The 23,292-nt window shown below is 46.4% G+C and overlaps 2 protein-coding genes across 2 annotated transcripts in view; one reads left to right on the top strand and one right to left on the bottom strand.

The window, feature by feature from the left end:
- PPP1R7 (protein phosphatase 1 regulatory subunit 7) overlaps nucleotides 1–11,962 on the bottom strand; it is a 38,307-nt gene extending 26,345 nt beyond the window's left edge. Inside the window, exons 1-2 of the mRNA XM_075004138.1 lie at nucleotides 11,896–11,962; nucleotides 6,168–6,290 (exon numbers count right to left, since the gene is read on the bottom strand). Coding sequence (XP_074860239.1) covers nucleotides 6,168–6,290; nucleotides 11,896–11,941 — 169 coding nt within the window. The 5' untranslated portion in view covers nucleotides 11,942–11,962. The remainder of the gene's footprint in view (nucleotides 1–6,167; nucleotides 6,291–11,895) is intronic.
- A 1,620-nt stretch (nucleotides 11,963–13,582) lies between these two features.
- The window catches only part of PASK (PAS domain containing serine/threonine kinase), a 37,282-nt gene continuing 27,572 nt past the window's right edge, over nucleotides 13,583–23,292 (top strand). The window contains exons 1-6 of the mRNA XM_075003909.1: nucleotides 13,583–13,615; nucleotides 15,669–15,879; nucleotides 16,731–16,957; nucleotides 18,736–18,906; nucleotides 22,040–22,180; nucleotides 22,786–22,920. Of these exons, the coding sequence (XP_074860010.1) occupies nucleotides 15,708–15,879; nucleotides 16,731–16,957; nucleotides 18,736–18,906; nucleotides 22,040–22,180; nucleotides 22,786–22,920 (846 nt within the window). The 5' untranslated portion in view covers nucleotides 13,583–13,615; nucleotides 15,669–15,707. The remainder of the gene's footprint in view (nucleotides 13,616–15,668; nucleotides 15,880–16,730; nucleotides 16,958–18,735; nucleotides 18,907–22,039; nucleotides 22,181–22,785; nucleotides 22,921–23,292) is intronic.

Genomic DNA, 23,292 nt, shown 5'->3' with positions numbered 1-23,292 from the left:
TAACTGAACTTTTCTTTAACTGTCAATACATGATACGCTATTCCTTAGAGCAGTGGTGGGCAACCAAGGCTAGTAAGTGGTCCATATGAGCGGCCCTCCTCCAACTCCTCCATTTCTGTGGGCCTCAAGACTGAAATCGGATCTACGCACTAAGCATGAGCCCAAGAATAAGCCAGGGGAATGATGTCGCCTTGCTTCTGGGCATATCTTCCAAAGTTGACAGGAACAATGGGGCAGGGATTGGGAGGGAAGGTATATAACTCATAAGTGGAGCTTGCTGGGTGATCTCAACTCCACAGTCTAGTGTAAAGCATCTGGCAGTCCAGATTTGAACCAGTCCATCTACTGACTAAGGCTGTATCTACACTAGAGCATAATGTTGATTTTAGAGGACGCTAAAGTAGACTTTCTTGTGCCATCCCTCCCATGCGGAGTAAAGCCAAGTTTGAATGTAAAATGTCAAATTAATGCGAATGTGGAAACAGCGTAATTTTGAAGTGATTTTATTGGCCTCCAGAGGTATCCCGCAGTGCCCCAAATATGCCTATTCTGGCTGTTTTCCTCTATGTTGCTCTCCAGGAAGTAGGTAACAGGAAGCCCAGCAACCTGAATTCATTTTCTTTCTAGCCCACGTGGTTAGCAGACTTTAGGAGGGATCGCATCTACCCATGACTTCTCAGGGTGCAAAAGAGCCCCAGCATGGAGCCATCAGAAGATCCAGGATCTCATTTTTGTGAGGGTGGATGAATCTCTAAGTAAACACCAGCGATGCTTAGCAGTGCCAGGTGAAAATCAAGCTCCCCCCACCACACCTTCCCTGCCACCACCACATGGCTGCCAGGCTGTGCGGCCCATGCTTCAAGACAGCCGGATGTCCTACCCTGTGCAGGGTTTCAGGGCTTGAGAGGGCTTTTTCCCTCCTCAGGCTTTAGCTGTAGAGGCCGAGAAAACTTGTTTTGTGCTCTGTACATTGTAGGGGGCTGCCGCCCTCCTCCAGGGTGCCATGCGGCTGTCACATTTTTAAGTGGTCTCTGCTGAACTGTGCTTCATTGGATATTTTCTAAAGTGTACTGTCTCCTGTCCCCTTTTTAAAAAGTAACTCCAACCCAACAGGTTCTTTGGTTAAAGACAGTGTCCTATGCTCTCCCTGGAAGGCCAGACTTCCTTAGCAAACCGTGTGGCTCAGAGGATGATTTTCCTATGAAGGAATGAAGCTTGTTGGCTTTCCCTCTTCCCTCCCTCCCTAACACAGGCAGTTAAGCTAGGACTTCTTTACTAGAAGGGGCAAGGGAATCCCTTAATTCTTTAGTTTGGCCAACAGAAGGTCTGTCTACACTTGTATTCTTCTTTCAAAAGAGGAATGTAAATGAGGGAAAGTGAAAATGCAAATAAGGCACTGATTTACATACATCATGCTTCACTTACATAATATTTTCAGAAGAGATTCTTTCAAAAGAAAAACCCCACCTTCGAAAGACCCTTCTCCCTGAAACAAGATTAGAAGAAAGGTTCTTTCAAAGATGTTTATTTTCGAAAAAGCCCCATCTACAGTTTTTTTCCTTCCGAAAGATTCTCTTCCAAAAAGAGATTATGCAAATTAAGCACAAGATATGTAAATCAGTGCCACATTTGCACTTTCAATTTCCCTCTTCGAAAGAGGAATACAAGTGTAGACATAGCCAGTTTCAAAGGGTTCATCCTTCCTCAACTTTGCTATCTTCTAATACTTCCTTAACTTTGCCTTCTTTTCTCAAGCCACTACTTCTTCTGACAGGGTAATAGCTCCTTCCAGCATGCTAACCACTAGTCACCAATGCCCTCTGGGCTTCCATATTGAGACTTTCCTTCTCATGCCATTGTATCATCTTTATTTGGGAATAATACAAAGTTTTTCCCTAGAATGTTCTTCACTTCTATGGGGTAACAACTCACAAATTTTCCTCTCTCTCTCTACTTCAAACCTGGCTCCTTCAGCCTCTCTTCCTGCCCAGGTCTTCTTCTGTCATGCGTACAAGTCACAAATTTCTCTCCCTCTCCCCCTCCCTACTTCAGGCCTACACTTGACTTCAAACCTGGTATCTACACCTGCAGCAAGTGGCAGACTCCACTCATTTTCTTGCATATGTGGTGAATCCCACCTTCCAGATACACTATGTTTCACTTGGATATCATTTACTTCAGCTGCTGAACCATTCCTGTTTAGTGCATTTGCACCAGGGGAAGAGACTTCTGAAAAACAGACATTTGTTTTCAACAGCTGGGGGGAATGAGGGCAATGCACTCTGGGAAGATGACATCACACACCCACAACCACTTGCATGGCATTTTTTCCCCCATAATGTCCTGGCAAAAAACTCCAAAATGTAATGGGACTGAGGAGACTGTAGGATAGGTGCCCACAATGCACTGCTGCAACAGTCAGACTTAGGCAGTTTAGTGGGGACACACTAAGTCGACTTAGTAAGCAGATGTGGACACAACTTTTGGTAGTAAAAAGCTGACTTCAATAAATTTGACTTTATTTTGTACTGTGGATGTAGACTACCTCTCCATCAGTAGGTGGAAGGGGATGTTAAGTGTCCTGCCTGGGATAATTACAAGCATCAAAGGAAGGGAAACAGTCCTTGTAATGCGTGGCATAACTGATGTCTCTGTTCATACCCTGTGTTAATGTGTCAAATTTGAATATTAATTCCAATTCACAAATCTCTTGCTGTAATCTGTTAAGTTATTTTTGTTCTAGGACACAAATTCTTAAGCCTTAAACAGAATGGCCCACTCCACTAAAGTGTTCACTGACTGGCTTATGTTTATTGAGGTTCTTGATGTCTGCTCTGTGTCCATTTATTCTTTGGCAAAGGTTTTGCCCAGTCTGTCCAACCTAAATAGTGGTAGGGCATTGTTGGCACATAATGGCATATATAATGTTGCTCAAAGTGCATGAGAATGTACCTTTGACCTTGTAACTAACACCGTTAGGTCCAGTGATCATACTCCCAGAATAAATACATGGACAAAGGTGGGAGCAGGGTTTGTTGCAAGGAAAAGCTCCAGGATTAGTATTATTGTGGTATAGTGTGTGATTGTTACTGAGAATAGGTCTTTGGTTCAGAGATTGTCTATAGGAGAGGACAGGTCTGTCACCCAGGGCCTTCAGGCTTATAGCATCATGATCTAGAATAGGTTGTAGGTTTTTAATGACGTGTTGGAGGGGTTTGAGTTGGGGGCTATAGGTGGTGACAAGCGGTGTTCCGTTATTGATCTTCTGGGGCTGATCTTGAAGTAACTGGTTTCTGGGTATTTGTGTGGCCCTGTCAATCTTTTTCACTTCTCCCCATGGGTAATTAAGTTTTATAAATGCTTGGTAGAGGTCTTGAAGTTTTTGGTCTCTGTCAGTAGGATCACAGCAGATGCGATTGTATCTAAGGGCTTAACTATCAACAACGGATCACGGGCTGTGTGCTGGATGGAAGCTGGAGGCATGGAGGTAAGTGTAGCAGTCAGCGGGTTTTTGGTTGAGAGTGGTGTCAACGTGGCCATCAGTGACTTCTACTGTGGTATCCAGAAAAATGTATTTCTTGTGTGGAATAGTCAAGGCTGAGACTGATGGTAGGGTACAGGTTGTTAAAATCTCCGTGGAATTCTTCCAGTCTCTTTACCGTGGCTCCAAATGATAAAGATGTCATCAATGTAGCGTAAGTAAAGGAGGGGTAACAGGGGATGAGAACCAACGAATTATTGTTTTAAGTCAGCAAGAGATTTGTGAATTGGAATTCATATTCGACACATTAACAAGTAGTATGAACAGACATCAATTACCTCACACTTACAAGGACTGCTTCCCTTCCTTTGATGCTTGTAATTACCTCAGGCAGGACACTTAACCTCCCCACTTTCATCATCCCCCCTCCTTCAGTCTTATTTACTTGATTTGTCAGTTTTTATTGCAAGTTTTTTTTGGCCCTCTGTACTTGTAAAATGTCAGTCTGGATTTGAAATAAGATTGATTTGATGATGAAGTGGGTCTGTCCCACGAAAGCTCACCACCATATAAATCATTTTGTTAATCTTTAAAGTGCTACATTTCTGCTGTTTTGTTTCACTGGAGTATAGACTAAACATGGCTACCTCTCTGTTAGTATTCACCATTAGTATGTTCTATTGTAATTAACAATAGAGGATACAACTCAGACACAAATAAAAAGCTCCAAAACACTAATTTTTAGATCTACATATTTTTTAGCAATTGAGTTTTAATCTATAAAAAAATTAAGTCAAACCCCCAAAACAGAAGGCCTAATGATAAGCTGTTGAAGGTTTATGTATATGTATGCAACTACTGCGAGATTTTATTTTTAACTCTTAACTGTATTATACAGCAGTTCCAATGTAATTTTTATGGTGAGTAACATAGTTATAATTAATACAGAACGGAGCCCTTGACTGTGGGGATTTTGAACTTTCCTGGTAATTTACTGTTTCGACTGGAGTATACCTGTGCAAATTTTTAAGGGGCAGTGTTAAAACTGGGTGGTCTCTATATGTGGTCTGATGTGACAAAGGAAGGATGATATAGCAGCAATGGAGAATTGGCTGAAACTACAAATATTTAAAAAGGCATGCACAGAATTTCTTCCCTTTTTTCCCCTAAAAATATGAGTAAAAAATATATATATAGTGTAACTTTGCTCCTAAGCATTATCTGGATCTTGTTGAAATACTTCAGAATAACTTTTTTTTTGATGAAGAGTATTGGAGAATGTCCCTCAAGGTATGTCCCAAGAGTTTAAATGATGTTGGCATGTAAAATCTGCACAAAGGGATCTGCTCTCAAAGATGTTAAATGGACTGTAAAAGATGACTACAGTAATCCCTCGAAATGTGCAATTTCAAGTTACATTTACCTTGCATTAACACGAGTTAAACAACTCAAAATCCAGCTCCCCCTGGCCCTGGCCTAACCCCCCAGCCTGCACAGCCCCAGTTCAATACCCCCCCACCCCGCTGCACAGCCCCAGTTAACCCCCACCCTGTGTAGCTCTGGCTCACCACCCCTTGCATCCTGCTCACCCCCCACCCTGCGCCCAGCTCAAGTTCAAACACCCCTCCACCGTGGTTCAAACCCACTGGCCCTGGCTCACCCCTGTTCATGCCCGGCTCCAGCTCACCCCCCGAACGCCTGGCTCCAGGTCACTCACACCCCACCCTGGCTCACTCACCCCGATGCAGCCCTGCCAGAGCTGCCGCATTTCACCCTCATCCCCTGCGGCTCCGACTCAACCCCCACAGGACCACACTGCCCAGACTTGCCCCCCCCCACCCCTGCTGCCCTAACCCACCCCAGACTTAACCATCTGCCCCCTCTCCCACAGCCCCAACCCTAGGGCTTACCTTCCAGGAGGAGCTCCAGGTGCTCCTGCTGCTTCCCCAGCTGCAGAATGTGCATTCTATGGGGAAAAAAGCTGCCCCCCAACTTACACGGAGTGCACAGGAAAGCAACCCTAGCATAGCTTGAAGGACTATTGTCCTCTCCTGCAGGCCCATTAGGATGACTAAAGCCACTAAGCATTATTACAAATAATAATGATGGTGCTAGTTGTGCAAAGAGGATTCAAGAGAGGAGCAAAACTAGGACTTTAAAATGAATACCTGCAAACTCTCCACCGTAAAAGTTAAGAAGCACATCAGAAAAATCCTCTCAGACTGTAAACCAGGGTCTCAAACTCATGGACCATCTCTGGTTTGAGCAGTTTCACAATCTGGACACGAAACTCCTGTGGCCTTTAGGGGTATATCTTCACACCCAACCCTCCAAACAAACCTTCCCCTCATAGAATACCCTCCCCCAAAAGGGACGTGGCCTCAGGCATTACTGGCAGTGGGTCTGGCGCAGAAGGGCAGGTGTCGGGCTCCCTGCCAAAATGAGTGTGTGGTCCCGACCCGCTGTTGCCACCCTGTGCCAGACCCCGCCCAGATAAATTTTAAAATGGTACTACAAAAAAACAGAATTATTAAAGTGACTCAAAAATAGATTCAAAGGGCAAACAATTACTTAAACTAGAGCAGAATACATGTTCAGAATAACTGCAAAATTGGGAATGGTACATATTACCCCACATGGTATTAAGAAGTCCATCCTTAAAATGATGATTTAGCTTGATGCATACCTGCTAGGTTCTCCCCATTTTGCTCATCTCTCAAGCTCTGCTGACTGAGGTCTGTTACTATGGAACCTGCCTGCTTCTTCCCTTCTTCATCTCCTGATTCTTCCGACTCCACTCGCCTGTCAACTGTGCAAGACAAAAAAAACAAACAAACACAGGGTTAAGCTATGTTTTTTCAGAAAAAGAGTACCAGCAAGTAGGAACAACAGGTACACTAGTTCAAAAAAAAATATGCCAGTGAGGTTAGTAGAGATCCTAAATTCATTGAATGAAAGGTTTAGTCTCAAATAAAAGGCTTCTCACCCCTTGTTTATACTTTGATTTTTGAAGCACTTTTTCCTCCCTTCACCTCCTCCTAAACCAATAATCTGGGAAGGAGACCAGAGGAAAAAGGAAATTTCTCAGATCAATGGAGTGCAAATCCAAAGATTAAGGTGCTGGAATTAGAAGTGTGACATTTAAAGATCTTTTACAATGCTGATATTTTCCAGCCCAATATCATGGATACACGCTAATATGGTGAGAAAGTCTTCTAAAAAAAGAAGCCTGCAGACCAACATTCCCTGTCATAACCCAAAAGACCACTTTGTCGCCCCAGCAACAACACACAAAATCACTTAATTGCATTAATTGACTTATTCAGTTCCATGTCAAGCAAAGGGCCTCTTGCACACTGAGTTTCATCTTGCTCAAAGGTTTGGACAGAACTGACTGACCTTAAAAAATTAGAAGAAGTGCATCAGAGTGCGAAATAAGCCCTTTCCCATGAAAGCTGATGTATCTTTGTTCTTAGAAGTGCCACATCAAAGGGTGTTTCCTAGCTCCAACTGGGAAGGGCGAAGGACATGACTTATGTCCTCCTCCCCTCACCCCCGCAAATTGCTCTATCAGTGGAAACAAGGGACCAGCCCAGACCCACCTCTAGGTGCCCCTCTTCCTGCTGCAGGATGCTGTCTGGGTCTGAGCAGCAGCCTGAGGTTCCTACAGCTGAGGGAGATAGGTGGAGCTGGATGGTATCTTCCCTGTGCTGTTGCAATTGCCCCATCAAGGGGGCCTCTCAGACATCTCCCGCATAGCTGCTGGAGCTAAGAAGAGACCAGACAGATCTGCCTTTAGGTGCGTCCCCCACTGGAGAATGCTGTCTGAAACCGGGCAGCAGCAGCCCGAGGTTCCTACAGCTGAGCGTGGGGTGGGGGGGGTGAAACACCTTCTGCAGAGAGAACAAGTATTGTCCCTCCCAAACCTGTCAGGACTAGCAGTGAGGAGCCCCTGGCTGGGGCACTTCCTGCAGCACAGGGGAGATCAGACCTACCTCTACGTCTTGCAACCTCCTGCAGTTTCAAGAAGCTCCGTGGTTGCTTCTTTCAGAGCCCAGCTCTGAAGGCAGCACAGAAGTGATATGATACCCTACAACAGGTGACCTTCCCCAACCCACCCCATTTCCTTTTGAGTCAGGACCTCACAATTACAGTAATGTGAAGTTTCAGGTTTAAACAGCTAAAAAAAAAAAAAAAGAAAAAGAACTTTACCAATTTTCAAATCCTATGGCTATGAAATTGGCCATAATGGCCTGTGAATTTGGTAAGGCCCAAAATATATCATCCCATTTTGGGTGGCAAGAGGGAAGATGACTCAACCATGTTCCTTCATGAGACATTTCTGCGTTTTCCATATTGGAAGATGCTAAGCACCGTTCTGCCATTCCCCACACAATAGCGGCAGGGTGGTTAAAAACTAGAATAAATTGCTGGGGGGAGGTTGTGGAATCTCCATCAGAAATATTTAAGAAAAATTTAGATAAACATCTGTCAAGGATAATCTAGATGGTCCTGCCCTGGGGGGAATGGGACTTGTTGACTTCTGGAAATCCCTTCCAATTCTAGTATTCTGTGATTAGAAACAGGTTTTTTTTTTTAAATAGTGAAAATTAAGTTAAGTTAACACATTTTTAGATTACATGCATCTGACAAAGTAGGTCTTTGCCCATGAAAGCTGACACTCCAAAAAATCTGTTAGCCTATAAAGTGCCACAGGACTTCTTGTTTTTGTGGATATGGACTAACACGGCTACCTCTCTGGTACTTAAAACTCTTTAGTCTGAAGATCAAAGACACATAGCACAGCAATTCATTAGTCTCCCAATGCACGCCATCTCATTAACAGTTTAGTGAGGCTCATCCCAGAAGATGCTACCATGGAACAAATTTGGGAACACACCAAAACATCCTGGAAAGAGGCATCCCAAAGAATGGATCACAGCAGAAACTCTGTGGAAAAAGTGAAGGAACAAAGGACAGAAATGCAGCAGTCAACAAGAACATCTGAGGTGGAAGCTCAGAGACTGTATTCAGAGGCCAACACAGAAGTCAAAAAGGCTGTAAAATGGGACCAAAAGAACTCGTGGAAAACCTTGCACAACAAGCAACAAGAGGAGAAACCTGAAAGAGCTGTATGAAATCATATGGAAGCTAGCTAGGTCACTGCATACAGTGGCTCAGCCAGCACAGGATAAGAAGGGGTGTGTGTTAACAAACCCAAGTGAACAGCTCATTAGATAGGAGGAACACTCTGAAGAGCTAATGAACCACCCTACCCACATGGAATCTCCAGAGTTACCACTTGCAAATTAACAGCAACAGACCTATAAAAGACAAAATCAGAAAAGCCATTGCCCATCTCAAAAGAAGATAAGCATCTGGTCCAGACAACACTCCTGCAGAAGCAATCAAGGCAGGTAGTGAGATATCAGTCAACATGATATATAACTTATTTGGGACACTGAGGAGATCCCACAAGACTGGAAATATGGCTACCTTATTAGGCTTCCCAAGAAAGGCAACCTGAAGGTAGGCTAGAACTGGAGGGGCATCATGTTACTGTCTACTCCAGGAAACATGTTCAATAGGATTCTCTTGGAGAAAATGGAGACAGAAATTAATAGACAACTCAGAGAAGAACAGGCTGGCTTTGAAAGTGAGAAATCTATGCACTGACCAAATACCAACTCATAGTGATCACAGAACAGTCACTTGAGTGGAACTCCCCCCGTACGTAACCTGCATAGACTTTGAAAAAGCCTATAACAGCACTGATAGAGACATTTTGTGGGAAACTGCCGCAACACCGTGGCATGCCATCCAAAATTATTAACCTGATCTGTTCAACATATGAACCCTCAACATGCCAAGTTGTTCACAATGATGTCTTGACAGAATCCTTCAGCATACTCTCAGGAGTGTGACTAGGGTGCCTACTGTCACCTTCCATGATCTGTATCACAATGGACTGGATTATGAGCAGGACAACAATGACCATCAACTGGGTACTCAGTGGATACTTTTCAAACAGCTAGAGGACATTAATTTTGCTGATGATGTCCCCTCCTTTCACATGAGCATGAAAGCACAGAGGAAAAGGTTGCAACACTACACAAAAGTGCCTCAATGACTGGATTGAACTTTAATAAGTGCTAAAGACCTAGACAACAGTCCAACACCACCACCATCACACCAGGAAAGGATGACCTGGAAGATGTAGAGCTGTTCACCTACTTGGGGAGTATTATGGGCATATATGGAGGAACAGACAAGGATATCAATGCCGGGATAGATAAAGCAACAGCTGCATTCAAGAGTCTTTGTCCCATATGGAGCTCATAAATAATATCTGCGAAGACAAAACTGTGGATCTTCAACACAAACATAAAGTGTGTGCTGTTGTAAGGATGAGACACCCGGCGTACTAAACAGTCTTCAAATCACAGACTACAGACAGACATTTATAAAGAGATGCCTGAGGTATATCATTCAAATTAAACTGCAAGACTGTCACAAATGAGGAGCTCTGGAACAGAGCAGGACAAGAACTGCTTGACATTCAAATCAGGAGAAGAAATTGAGAATGGCTAGGCCACACTCACAGAAAACCATCATCCACCATAGTCCATCAAGATCTCAAATGGAACCCACTAGGAAAACACAAAAGACGAAGACCTCAGACAACGTGGAGAAGCTCTACTGAGACTGAAGGACAACAACAACTAGGGTACTCCTGGAGTGAGCTAGAAATTTTGTCCTGAGATAGAGTGAAGTGGAAGAGATTTGCAGATAACCTACGTGTGGATAACCTGCAAGTAGGGATTAAATAAATGGACTGTAAGGTGGATAGAAAGCTGTCTAGGCAGTCAGGCCCAACAGGTACTGATCAGTGGCTCAAGGTCTGGTTGGCAGTTGAACAACACAGGCCCTAGAACTGATCCTTGGGGCATTCCACTTATAATCAACATTTTTATTAATGACCTGGATGAGGGGATGGTTTGCAGCAAATCTGAGGATGACACTAAGCTAGGGGGTCAGGTTGACACATTGGAGGGTAGGGATAAAGTCCAGAGTGATCTAGATAAATTGTAGCAGTGGGCCAAAAGAAATCTGATGTGGTTCATCAAGGAGAAATGCAGCATCCTGAACGTGGGATGGAAGAATCCCAAGCACTGTTACAGGCTGCAGACCAACCGGCTAAGTAGCAGTACAGCAAAAAAGGACCTGGGGATTACAGTGGATGAGAAGCTGGATGTGTGTCAACAGCATGCCCTTGCAGCCAAGAAGGATAATGGCATACTGGGTGCATTAGGAGGAGCATTTCCAGCTGATTTAGAGAAGTTATTATTCCCCATCTACTCAGCATGGAAAGGATGTGGATGCAAAGAGCAACAAAAATCATTCAGGGCTGAAGCACTTGACCTATGAGGAGAAGCTGAGGGATTTGGGCTTATATAGTTTGCAGAAGAGAAGAATGAGGGGTGATTTGATAGCAGCCTTCAACTTCCTGAAGGGGGGGGTGGGGCTCTAAAGAGGATGGAGAGAAGCTGTTCTCAGTAGTGATGAAGGCCAGAACAAGGAGCAATGGTCCTTAAGTTGCAGCAGCAGAGGTCTAGGTTGGATATTAGGAAAAACTATGCCACCAGGTGAGTGGTGAAGCACTGGATGCATTACCAAGACAGGTGGTGGAATCGCCATACCTAAAGATCTTTAAGTCCAGGCTTGATAAATTCCTGGCTGGGATGATTTAGCTGGGGTTGATCCCGCTTTGTGCGGGAGAAGGCTGGACTCGAAAACCTGCTTTGGCCCCTTCCAGCCCTAGGATTCTGCAAGCTATGCTTCGCTCGGAGTACGAGGATTTAAGAAGAGGAGTCACAAAAAGGTCAAAGAATGTGACCAAGAACACCCAGAGGCAGAAAACGTCCTGGTCCCCCTACGAAGTCCGTATTTTAACCACGGCAACGTGCTCCATCTCCAGTCCACGAGCGCAGGGTCCCCAGACCCGTAAGAAGCTGCGCCCTAGCTACACTGTGCTGGTTTCCCCCTCGCAGATCTCCTTCACCCCCGTCCGTCGCACCCGCTGGGAATCCCCCGCGGCCACAGCCCCCGGCTACGAGCCGCTCAGCTCCCCGCGCCCAGGGCAGCTCTCCGGCCGCAGACCTGGCCTCTCTCCAGGCCCAGGCCCAGGCCCGTCTGCGTCCCTCAGCGTCGGGCCCGGGGCTCCGGCCCTGCCCACAGGGGCTGGCCTCGTGCCCCGAGCACCGCCTCAGACCACGGCGTCCCCGCCACTGCCCGCCCGGGCTCGGACACCTGCAGCCCCCGCGCTACCGCCAGGGCCGGGCCGGGCCCTCAGCCCTCTCGCCCCCTCCGCCACCCGCTATCCCAGGGCCCTTCCGACGCGACCGGGCTCTCACCCTCCATCATCTCCTGCAGCGGCCCTTCTCCGCTCTCCGCGGCCATGTCGATTTTCCTGTCCCCGCCCACGTCACAGCAACGGGCACAACCAATCAGAGGTCTGAACGGGGCAGGGATTTCCGCCAATCAGCTCCCCCGCTGTGTCACACAGGCCGCGCAGCACTTCAGGCGCATGCGTGTATATCCGCGGCCTCATGGGAGATGTAGTTCTCCGCTGGCTCGACAGCCCAGCCACAGTGGGGTTCCTGCGGCTGCTTCCTCTGACGCCTCTGGGTTCGGCATAGTACAAAGGGTGTGACCGGAAAAAAGGTGCCTCATCTGCTGTTGTGCAGCGCGTTGGGCTTTGCACGTGGCTACGCGAATGCCTTTGTCTTCTCGCACACGCTCACAAGTAGTGGCCAACTGATCTCTTGCTCTGATTTTAATGTGTCACTTTCCCCCTGGGGCTGAGCGGATGGCTGTTCGGCACCACGTAAATGCATGTAAACCGTGGCGCTGCTTTATTACACATCTAAACAATCCGGCCTTGTCTCTTTACTTGCAGGCTCTTATCTATCATTACAATGATTAAGAGGCTCCTCATGGACTAGGGCCCTGTTGTGCTTGGTTGTGAACAAACACAGAGACAGTCCCTTACTTGAGTAAAGGTTAATTTCAACAACTGCAGCAGCCCTCTTTAACATGTACCCTTTTACAACTGCTCCATTTTCCTAGCCTCCCACTGCTGGCTCCTATTTCTTCATCATGTCAATCACAAATTACCTGTATTCACCTTTAAGCTTATACCCATCTCACAGAAGTGGAAGGGACCTTCCAAGGTCATCCAGTCCAGTCTCCTGGACTGGCAGCAGGGCCTATCACCATCCCTGGCAGATTTTTTTTTAATGTATTTGTCCCAGAACCCTAAATGGTCCTTTAAGGATTGAACTCACAACCCTGAGTTTAGCAAGCTAAACAGTGTCCCTCTTCTTAATCTAGCTCCATTGGACCCTACCATCTTTTCACCCTATTGGAACATGAGCTTCTCCTTGCCCTCTGCTAATGCCAACTTTTTGTTGCCCGTTTGTCACAATCCTGCCACACTGCAGTTTCCTCGTTTAAAATGGAGTTTTAAATACATTTAGTACATGCAGTAAATTTAGTAACCCTCTAGGTGCTGGAGCGAGATGAGACTGACTCGGAAGGGAGGCTGGCAGAAGGGTGAAGATTTGCTGATTGTGGAAATCCCCTTAGGGCCCACTGACACTTCCCATTTGATGTTCCCCAAACAGGAATTCCCAGGCGGCTGGGGAGTGCAGCTGCCCCCCGGCTGTGCTCTGCCCCGACGCTCCGAGTCTGACCCTGGGGAGGGGTTGCTCTGCCCCAAGCAGTGGCTTTCACAGCCTGAGGCTGGTGACCCGGCAATGGTGCTGTCTTCGCGCGCTTGGAAATGTCTAAGTTAGTTTGACTCCTCTGCCAACCCTTAGTCCCCGCCCACCGCGTCCCTAGCAACCATTTGCGCGCGGGTTTCGCGGCTCGGCAGCTGGATGGCTACCGCCTCCTGAGCCGATTGGCCCATTTGGCTGGCAATCCGTAGCTTCCCCCGTTCTCAGCGTTCTGATTGGCCTCAGTGAGGCAGGAGCTTTTCCCGCGGCCCTTGGCGCTAAGCTCGAGGTGGGGCAGAGCGGGGAGCGCGCATGAGCCCCGCGGACACTGCGAAGGGCGGCCTTTGTAGTGCTGGTGAGTCCGGGGCTGTGTTGGGAGGGGACTGGCCACTGGGTGGGGGCAGAACGATCCTCGGGGGAGGCCCGCGAGGGGTGGGGGCGGAACGATCCTCGGGGGGGGGGCGGCAAGCGAGGGGTGGGGGCAGAACGATCCTCGGGGTGGGGGCGGCCCGCGAGGGGTGGGGGCGGAACGATCCTGGGGGGCGCCGGCCCGCGAAGGGTGGGGGCGGAACGATCCTCGGGGGGCGCCGGCCCGCGAAGGGTGGGGGCAGAACGATCCTCGGGGGGAGCGGCCTGCGAGGGGTGGGGGCGGAACGATCCTGGGGGGGGCGGCAAGCGAGGGGTGGGGGCAGAACGATCCTCGGGGGAGGGGCGGCCCGCGAGGGGTGGGGGCGGAACGATCCTCGGGGGGAGCGGCCTGCGAGGGGTGGGGGCGGAACGATCCTGGGGGGGGCGGCAAGCGAGGGGTGGGGGCAGAACGATCCTGGGGGGGGCGGCAAGCGAGGGGTGGGGGCGGAACGATCCTGGGGGGGGCGGCAAGCGAGGGGTGGGGGCAGAACGATCCTCTGGGGAGGGGCGGCCCGCGAGGGGTGGGGGCGGAACGATCCTCTGGGGAGGGGCGGCCCGCGAGGGGTGGGGGCGGAACGATCCTCGGGGGGAGCGGCCTGCGAGGGGTGGGGGCGGAACGATCCTGGGGGGGGCGGCCCGCGAGGGGTGGGGGCGGAACGATCCTGGGGGGGGCGGCAAACGAGGGGTGGGGGCAGAACGATCCTCTGGGGAGGGGCGGCCCGCGAGGGGTGGGGGCGGAACGATCCTCTGGGGAGGGGCGGCCCGCGAGGGGTGGGGGCGGAACGATCCTCTGGGGGGGGCGGCAAGCGAGGGGTGGGGGCAGAACGATCCTGGGGGGGGCGGCAAGCGAGGGGTGGGGGCGGAACGATCCTGGGGGGGGCGGCAAGCGAGGGGTGGGGGCAGAACGATCCTCTGGGGAGGGGCGGCCCGCGAGGGGTGGGGGCGGAACGATCCTCTGGGGAGGGGCGGCCCGCGAGGGGTGGGGGCGGAACGATCCTCGGGGGGAGCGGCCTGCGAGGGGTGGGGGCGGAACGATCCTGGGGGGGGCGGCCCGCGAGGGGTGGGGGCGGAACGATCCTGGGGGGGGCGGCAAACGAGGGGTGGGGGCAGAACGATCCTCTGGGGAGGGGCGGCCCGCGAGGGGTGGGGGCGGAACGATCCTCTGGGGAGGGGCGGCCCGCGAGGGGTGGGGGCGGAACGATCCTCTGGGGGGGGCGGCGCGCGAGGGGTGGGGGCCCTCGTGCAGGGGTCGCTCGGCGGGGACCCTCGGGAGCGAAGGGGGCGCACTGGTGTTTCGGAGGAAGCCCGGTTTTGCTGAAGCTTCCGCGGGTAGCGGGGCTGACACCTTATGTCCGAGAACAACGAGAAGTCTTGTGGCACCTTATAGACTAGCAGATATTTTGGAGCATGAGCTTTCGTGGGCAAAGTCTGAAGAAGTGGGTCGGTCCCACGAAAGCCCATCACCTAATAAATTACTTTGTTAGTCTTTAAAGTGCTACTGGACTGCCTTTTTGTTTTGGAAACCTGCAAGGTGTATCTGAGGCAAATCAAAGAGTGGTCTCAGCAGGGGACAGACACTGAATATGGAAGCGGATCCTTGCCCATGACAGCTTGTGCTCCAAAATATATGTTAGTTTATAAGGTGCCGCAGGACTTCTTGTTGTTTTTGAATGTAGAGGGTGTCATTTATGTTATCTTTTCCATTGCAAATTTGGAAACTGCTAAACAGCTAATTATACGTAAGTGAGGTTGCTGAAAAATGAATCTGTGTTAAGGAAACCCATCTTTCCCTGAAAGACTGTTACTTAAACTACATTAAAAGTATTGTGTGAGCTGTGGAGTGCTGCACCAAAGGCTTAGCTCTCCTTGGAAAATCTTGTCCTCACTTCACCCATCTTTATTTTTCATGGTGCAGACTGGCAGGCATTGTTGGCTGTCAGTAAGGCCTGGAGTGTTCTTTGTCATTGATCTCATATGTCTCTTCTATATTGCCATTGTAGGTGGATTGCTAGCTGTGGTGTTCCAGCCAGGGTCTGAATATGGCAACCCAGGATTATGCGTCCTCTGAAGATGGCTTTTTGTGCACCTCATTAGGATTAATCTTTCCAGGACTGAGTGACTCTGTGGAGCTGAGCAAATCCTACCATTGGACCAGCAAGAGTAAAAAAAGTGGGCTTTCCAGGCTCTGCCAGAGTAAAGCTTCTTTGTCTGGTGATTACTGTTCAGCATTCTGAATTTGGCAATGTGAATTTACCGGACACAATGTGTGTTCTTTCCAACGTCTTAAAACTTCCCTGATAAATTAGGATTAACATAGTTAAAGGTGCAATTAACAGATTTAAAAAAGAGATATGGTGTATTCAAGGTGTTGTACCAAAGGAGGGAAGTGGGGATGAGGAGAATCTAGAACAAAGATAGTCATGGGGAAGGAGTTTGACTACTTTTGAATCCAGAGTGTATCCCTGGGTTGGATGGAAGTCTTATTACATGATGACTATTACCAGCATAATTGTTTACATACCTTGCCCGTAATCCAGTACTGCCTACCCTTGAAAGCTGTTCTTTTGAGAGTGAATTGACTTTAGAGGTGATGCTGTGATTTTTCCCAAAGTAGCTCCCTTTTGATATAGGTCTTCTGAGAATTTCAGCAGTCGCTTGGCAAGGTGTGTTCTACAAATTCTGTTTGTTTTTAATTACAAGTATAGGTGGGTGAACAGCGATTCCTTACCAGTTCCAGTGCTGATGTAGTTATAATCAGCTAATTAATTTTAAACCTACTTGGTTTTAGGAAGAAGGGGCTTTTGAAGTCCGGGGGTCCTTTTGAAAGGCCCCCGTCTACACAAGCAGCGTGTGATTCGAAAGCAATGCTTTTGAACCTTGCATGACCGGCCTTATACTAATGAGGTGCTGCATATTCATGGCAGTACCACATTAATATATGCCGATGTGGTTCGTTACCATGCCCTTTATGAAAGGAAGGGGCTAGCGTATACATAGCCTAAATGTTTTTTATAGCAGATTTCTTTAGCTACAGAGCTGTTCATCTTTTTTCCTTTTCCTAGAGGATGGATGGACTTCCTATTGCTTATCTTCACTGGCTGCTCACACCATTTGTTCTGGCAAACTTGATAACTCTTGGGCTCATTTGGAACATTCCCCCTTATCCCACTCAGTTAGTAGCACCTCTTCATTTTCCTTCTTGAGTGTAGAGGAATCCCTTCAGTCACTTCCAGAGGCTGTGCGCAACCCAAATAAAGCCATCTTCACTGTGGATGTCAGGACAACAGAGGTACCAGCCTATACCACAGTTGTAAAAATAAGATTTGTATAGTTCTGTTACGAGCCACTTAACTTTACGTAGATTCAGACTTGTGCAATTTTTATTTGTAAATGTAGCAGAACTCAGTCGTTACCATGTCTTAAAATATGTGAGATTTATGCATCCTAAATATCTCTACTGTATATTTGAGAGAGTTTGTCTGTACATGATCTACTCCTCAATGTTAACAGCTAAGACCATCAAATTAGGTATGCAACTTCCTCGTATCTTAATTTAAAGCAAGCTAAAGGTTTGGTTATATCAGGACAATGGGATGTGCCTGAAATTTAATTGTTTCTCAGAAAATGAAAAGCGGGGGGTCTGATAACAGGGACAGTTATGTTCCAGAATGGGGGCAGTAGCAGGCCAGCCAGATGTGGAGGCAGGGGCATCTATCTATTATATATTTCAGAGAATTTGTCTGTCCGTCTTTCTGTCCCCCAGTTGTGAGACATGCCCCCTCCTCTGGCTGTACCCTCTGCAGTGGTCATGGGCAGGCACTTCTTACCTTGTTTCTATGTTGTGTGGTGAGAGAGGGCTGGGGTTATTCTCTCTCCCTGGGGCAGCTTGCAAACTGAACTCCTTATCCCCAGCCCCACCTGAGAACAATGATTTAAATGAAGAAAAACAAAACTTATTTGAGCTAAGGACCCAACTTATGGTTTTAAAGGACTTCTATTTTTTTAATTGGCAAAAGGAACACAAGACAAGATCAGTAAGAACACTGATCTTTTGAGCCTTTACAAGCAGAGCTGGGGAAAATAAAAGTGTGGGGCAAACTTAAATACAAATTATGATATTTAAATATGCTTGGTGCTGTATTCATTTTAGCTCATGGGCAGTGTACATAGATGAATGAAAGTTTAGGCTTTCCACGTGCAGACATAGGGTTTATACTGAGTGTGTAAAATGGTCTTTGTGGCGCAAAATCACTCTAAGAAGTGTAGACACTGTGGTTGTCGCACCTTTTGAACGTCTGAAGCAGGTAACTATAAAAGGTAACATAAAAGACTGGGTCCACTAGTTGCAACCTCAGTAAGCTGGAAACTGAATAAAGTTACACATCTCATAGATCTGGAAGGTCATCAAGTCCAGTCCCATGCCCTCTTGGCAGGACCCAGCACCCCCACCCTTTTTTTAAAAAAAATTACTGTTAAATCTATTTGCCCCAGATCCCAAAATGGCCCTCTCAAGGGCTGAGCTCTCAACCCTGGGTTTAGCAGGCCATTGCTCAAATCACTGAGCTATCCCTGAACTGTGGGTTGAGAAAAGGATCCTTTCACTGCTCTAACTGGATTATTTTTATGTAATCAATTTTTAAAAAGTGTAATTAAGTTAACAGCAAGGGGTTGCTACTTTGATTTCGGATTTCTAGTTTGCAGGTCACTGATTAACTGTTTATGCTGTTAGAAGTATGTAAAATGGTAGTCCTATTTAGGATTTACTTGTAAATATAACAGCATTTTTATTCAACCGGATGGTTTTAATTTCACCAGCCAATCAACTGGAGGTTGCCGAGTAGCATATAAGAAGGAGGGAAAATGAAAAGGAAGGCAGCGTCTCAGTGTCATTTATCAGTGACAGAGTGAAGTGAAATATGCAGCACATTTCAGAATAAAAATAGGACCTGTCATTTCCAGCTTCCCTTGAGAGAAGATGTGACATAATGAAATACTAGGCCCAACTGGCCATCCAGTAGGAGAACTAGAAATGAAATTCTTATTGCATTTTATTTCCTCTCTTTCTAGGTTCTCATTGCAAATGACCAAGCCTGCAAGCTCCTTGGGTACAGTAGTCACGAGCTGATTGGCCAGAAGCTGTCCCAGTTGATATCAAAATCTACTCAGGGTGTAGCGGAGGCCCTGGGTGAAGAACACGTGGAGGCTGATGGATATGCAGCTGTGGTTTCTGGAACAGTGGTGTGTAAGACATTTAAGCAAATAATTTGTTACAGAAGTACACTTGTGTGATTATTTCAGCTTAACTCTTCATTGTCCCTTAGTGCATGCTCCTGGGTTAGAGGTAACCTTTGTTACTGTTTGACAGGGAAGGCATTTCTTTTGCGCTTTACATTCTGGTTTATGAAGTCCATTTGGGAGGTACTTATAAGATTTTTCCTTGTGCTAATTTGTATAGTCAGGATGACTTTTGCTCAAATGAATTCATATTGGATACTAAATAGAGATCCCATGTTAATGAGTCAACATAGAATGATTTAATACTAATGCAAATCTCCCAAAGGATGCCTCAGTGTAATTTAAAAAAACAACAACAAAATTCTTCAATTGGCTTCCATGAGTTATAATAGTTCAAAGTAGTCAAATGCCATGAAATATCTGGGTATATGTATGGCAAAACACTTAACTGAATAAGTGATATCTTTCCTTCAAGAGAGTGTAATGAGCCATAAAGTATACAGAAATGTCTCAGAAAAAGCCTTTTGGGCTGCTATTGTCCACTGTGGTTGTGTGCACAAAGATTCTAGAGAGAAAATGAGCTCATGTTCTTTCAGCAGGTCTGCGCTTTTTAAAGTGATACACAGCACTTCAGAGCTACAGCTTCATCAATCCGAAAACAAGTTTGTGGAGAAATGTGAAGGTTTGGTTAGCTGGGGCTCCAAGGTAGAAATTAGCACCTCTGGTAGCAGTTCAACTCAGTAGGTGCTATTAAATGTATTTTAGAGACTTCGGCTGTGTCTACATGGGCACAAATCTTCGAAATAGCCATATTTCAAAGATTACTAATGAGGCGCTGAATTGAATATTCCGCACCTCATTAGCATTAGAACGCTTCTGGCCGCGGTGCTTCAAAAGCGTTGCTTTTGAAAGCGTGCGGCTTGGCGCAGCTACACGGGGTCCTTTTCAAAAGGACCCGGCACCTTTCAAAATCCTCATATCAAGCTCACTGATTGGAATAAGGGGATTTCGAAAGGTGCGGGGTCCTTTTGAAAAGGACCCACTTGTAGCCACGCCGAGCCACGAGCTTTTGAAACCGGAGATGCAGCTGGAAGTGTCCTAATGCTAATGAGGCGCTGAATATTCAATTCAGCGCCTCATTAGTAATCTTCGAAATATGGCTATTTTGAAGATTTGTGCCCGTGTAGACACAGCCTTCTTGTGGTATGGTATAAATGCATAAACACTTCCTGTCACACAGCTGGTAAAACTTGACCTGAACAGGACAAGAAAAAAAAGTGAGTAAACGTCATATGAAAATCCTCTTATTTGAGAAGAATCTGTTCCAACAAGAAATGAAACTGGAGTTTTTCTAGTTAAAATGAATAAAGCTACCATTGAAGCTGTCTGCTGGCTTATCTCCACTCATAGCTGGATCATAGCAAGAAGAGCTGCTGTTTTGGCTATGAAGAAGTCTTGTGGCACCTTATAGACTAACAGATATTTTGGAGCATAAGCTTTTGTGAGCAAAGACCTGCTTCATCAGATGCATGAGTGGTAGGGGAGGTTCAGAGGAGTATTTAAAGAGTGGGGTCCCAGTAAAAAAAAGAGGGCTAGAGGTGACTTTGCCCATGAAAGCTTATGCTCCAAAATGTCTGTTAGTCTATAAGGTGCCACAAGACTTCTTGTTCTCAAACATACAGACTAACACGGCTACCTTTGTGATACTTGTTTTGGCTACTGTAACTTACTGAGAGTCCCATAAGGAATGCGTCTGTGAATGTTTGGTGCTTGAGTGTCACTTTTAAAAAGGCATGCCAGTGTTGAAAAACACCTTGAATAGTTTCGTGAGGTTGAAGAGAACAACATAGTGGCCATGTCTGTTAATGAGGCACTTCAGAACAGGTTAATAAGGTGCTGATATGCATATTCAGTGCCTTATTAGCATAATGATGGACAGTCGTGCTTCAAAAGTGCTGCTTTCGAAATGCAGACTGGCTGTATAAATGCAGTGCTTCGAAATAAGTGCCACACTTTGAAATTCCCTTATTGAGGCACTGAATATGCATGTCTGCACCTCATTCACCTGTTCCGAAGTGCCTCAGTAACATGCCCCTTCTGAAAGGGAGTGGTATATATAGACATGGCTAGTGTGTGTGATCTGAGAGCTATTTGCAAACCACCAGCCCTTTATATTAAAGCTATATTTCTTGTAACAAAGGAAAGGTTCTGCATTTTACTGACAAATCTGTGTGGATTGTGTGTCTCAGGTATAAGATTTAAAAACACTGATGTTATTCAAGCATGGAAGTTTTCATATTAAATGCTGTTTCAATGGCTGAGTAACTTAAATGACTTTATTGGTAACAGCTTTTCAACAAAGCTGCAATACTGAAGGTACAAATGTGTACATATACGTTTGCATATTGTATTAGGCATGTGTTGAATGTGCTGTGGTCGCATTGCTTTTAAAGTCTATGTGCATGCTTATACACTGAAAGGGGAGATTGGTTGCAGCCAAAGAGCACCAAGTAAAGCATAAGAACAGGGTGTACAAATGGCTTGCTTTTATTTCTCATAATTGTTTGCTTGTCCAGGCTCCTGTTGTAAATTAAAACAACCTCAAAATTATTCTTAAATTATTCCAGCTGTCAGTGCCCCCAAGAAGGATAGGGAAACACTGGCCAAACAGTGCCTCGTTTGGTAGTGCCAACTGCTTTCTTCTCTTTTTAGTTTACACAAAAATAGGATGCTTGATTTAATCATTCCTTTTTGTGTTTATTGCCTTATAAAGATAGCAGGGTGACCCCAGCCAAGGGAACCACGCTGTCTCGCTTGTAGTTCATCTCAGATATGACAGCTCAGCTTCCGTTTGTAATCCTATAATTCTCTCTGGAACTGTTTGTCAAACTCCTTGTGGTACAAATACTGTCCCATTTAAATGAATATTTTGCAGAATGCGGGAAGACTTGGCATCAGTAGGGAAGACTTTTTCGCTTTTCTCCACTTGAAAAATTAATGGAAAGATCGCTTGCATTGCTAACAGCAAGCAAGACACACCTCAAACCAAGTGTTCAGGTCTCACTGGTCTGAAATTGGTGGTAGGTAAAAAGAGACATGCTGTTATACTGCATTTAATGCCAATTCCTGTTAACAGGTGGATGTTATAGATCACAACAATGAGAAGATCCCTGTGTCAGTTTGGATGAGGAGAATTAGAAGCAAGGACAACCAGTACTGTGTGGTTGTTTTGGAACCAGTGGAAAGGCTTTCTGCCTCTGTTTCCTTCAAGGGTGATGTGAGTGTTCTGTTCTATTAGTCACAAAGCGTGACAGCAATTTGACATAAAAGGGAGTGAGGGGGTCTTAAAAGTCTTAACAGACAATCTAGTATTCATGAATATGAAAGATGTGTATATAGCACTGGCTGAAGCAAGGTGTAGAATGGGCAGACTCTGCGAGTTTCTCCCACGCAGCTCTGCAAGTTCTTCTCATTCTTGACGTGCACTTTCTAACATGATTAGCTGAATGGTCTCTCCTCAAGGGACTCTTTGCAGTGGAATAAATGGAGTATTGTAGGTGATTTAAGAAATGGTTATAAATCTTTGTGCACAAACACTTTTTGCTGGAGAAGATTCTTGGGGGGAAATCTCAGAGGCTGTTTTTCCACTTTCCTCACATGCATTTTTGCTACATGGTAGTGGTTTCCATGCATGAAAATAGTATCATAATCGCACTGTATAATGCTACATCTGCTTATTGAATCTGTGGTTGTTAGTGCCATTGTCTCTTTTCATCGGTACTTTCAGCCATGTTGTTGAATATTGGCGTAAGCTGCTGTTTGGAAATAGTGTGGACTGTGGTTGAAATATTAAAATGATGATGGTCATGAACTTTTTTTAAGGGAGAAATTACATCATGTGACCTTCTTTTTGCTCATCTCCATGGTTACACGTCGATGGAAGAAATAGTTGGGCACTACATAACAGGCCTGATTCCTTCTCTGCAGATCCCTCCTCCTGGCAGGAAAATCCCAAAGGTACTGTGGGGTCTAGCAACAAAGCTGTTCCTTGCTCTTCTCACTGGTGATATGAATACTGTACAGTCTTTGTATTTCATACACCCTGGCTATGTCTGCAGTTGCCCCCGACTTTGAAGGGGGCCTGGTAACCAGGGTGATGGGCAATTACTAATGAAGTGCTGCATATGCATTGCCCTATTTTATTATCCAACTAGTAAAATCTTTGAGGTGCCCATGCTACTTTGAAGTGCCTTTACTCCTCAAAATTTTGGGGAGTAAAGTTACTTTGAAATGCTCACGGCTACATGGCGTGCCGGCACTTCAAAGTTTGACACTTTGAAGTTGCTGCAGGGGAGAATTTGCCTAATGAAGTGCTGCAATGCATATGCA

Source organism: Carettochelys insculpta, chromosome 10 (assembly GCF_033958435.1).
Source record: "Carettochelys insculpta isolate YL-2023 chromosome 10, ASM3395843v1, whole genome shotgun sequence".
NCBI lineage: Eukaryota > Metazoa > Chordata > Testudines > Carettochelyidae > Carettochelys > Carettochelys insculpta.
Note: the sequence above shows the minus strand (reverse complement) of the source record. Positions and strands in the feature narration are given on the sequence as shown.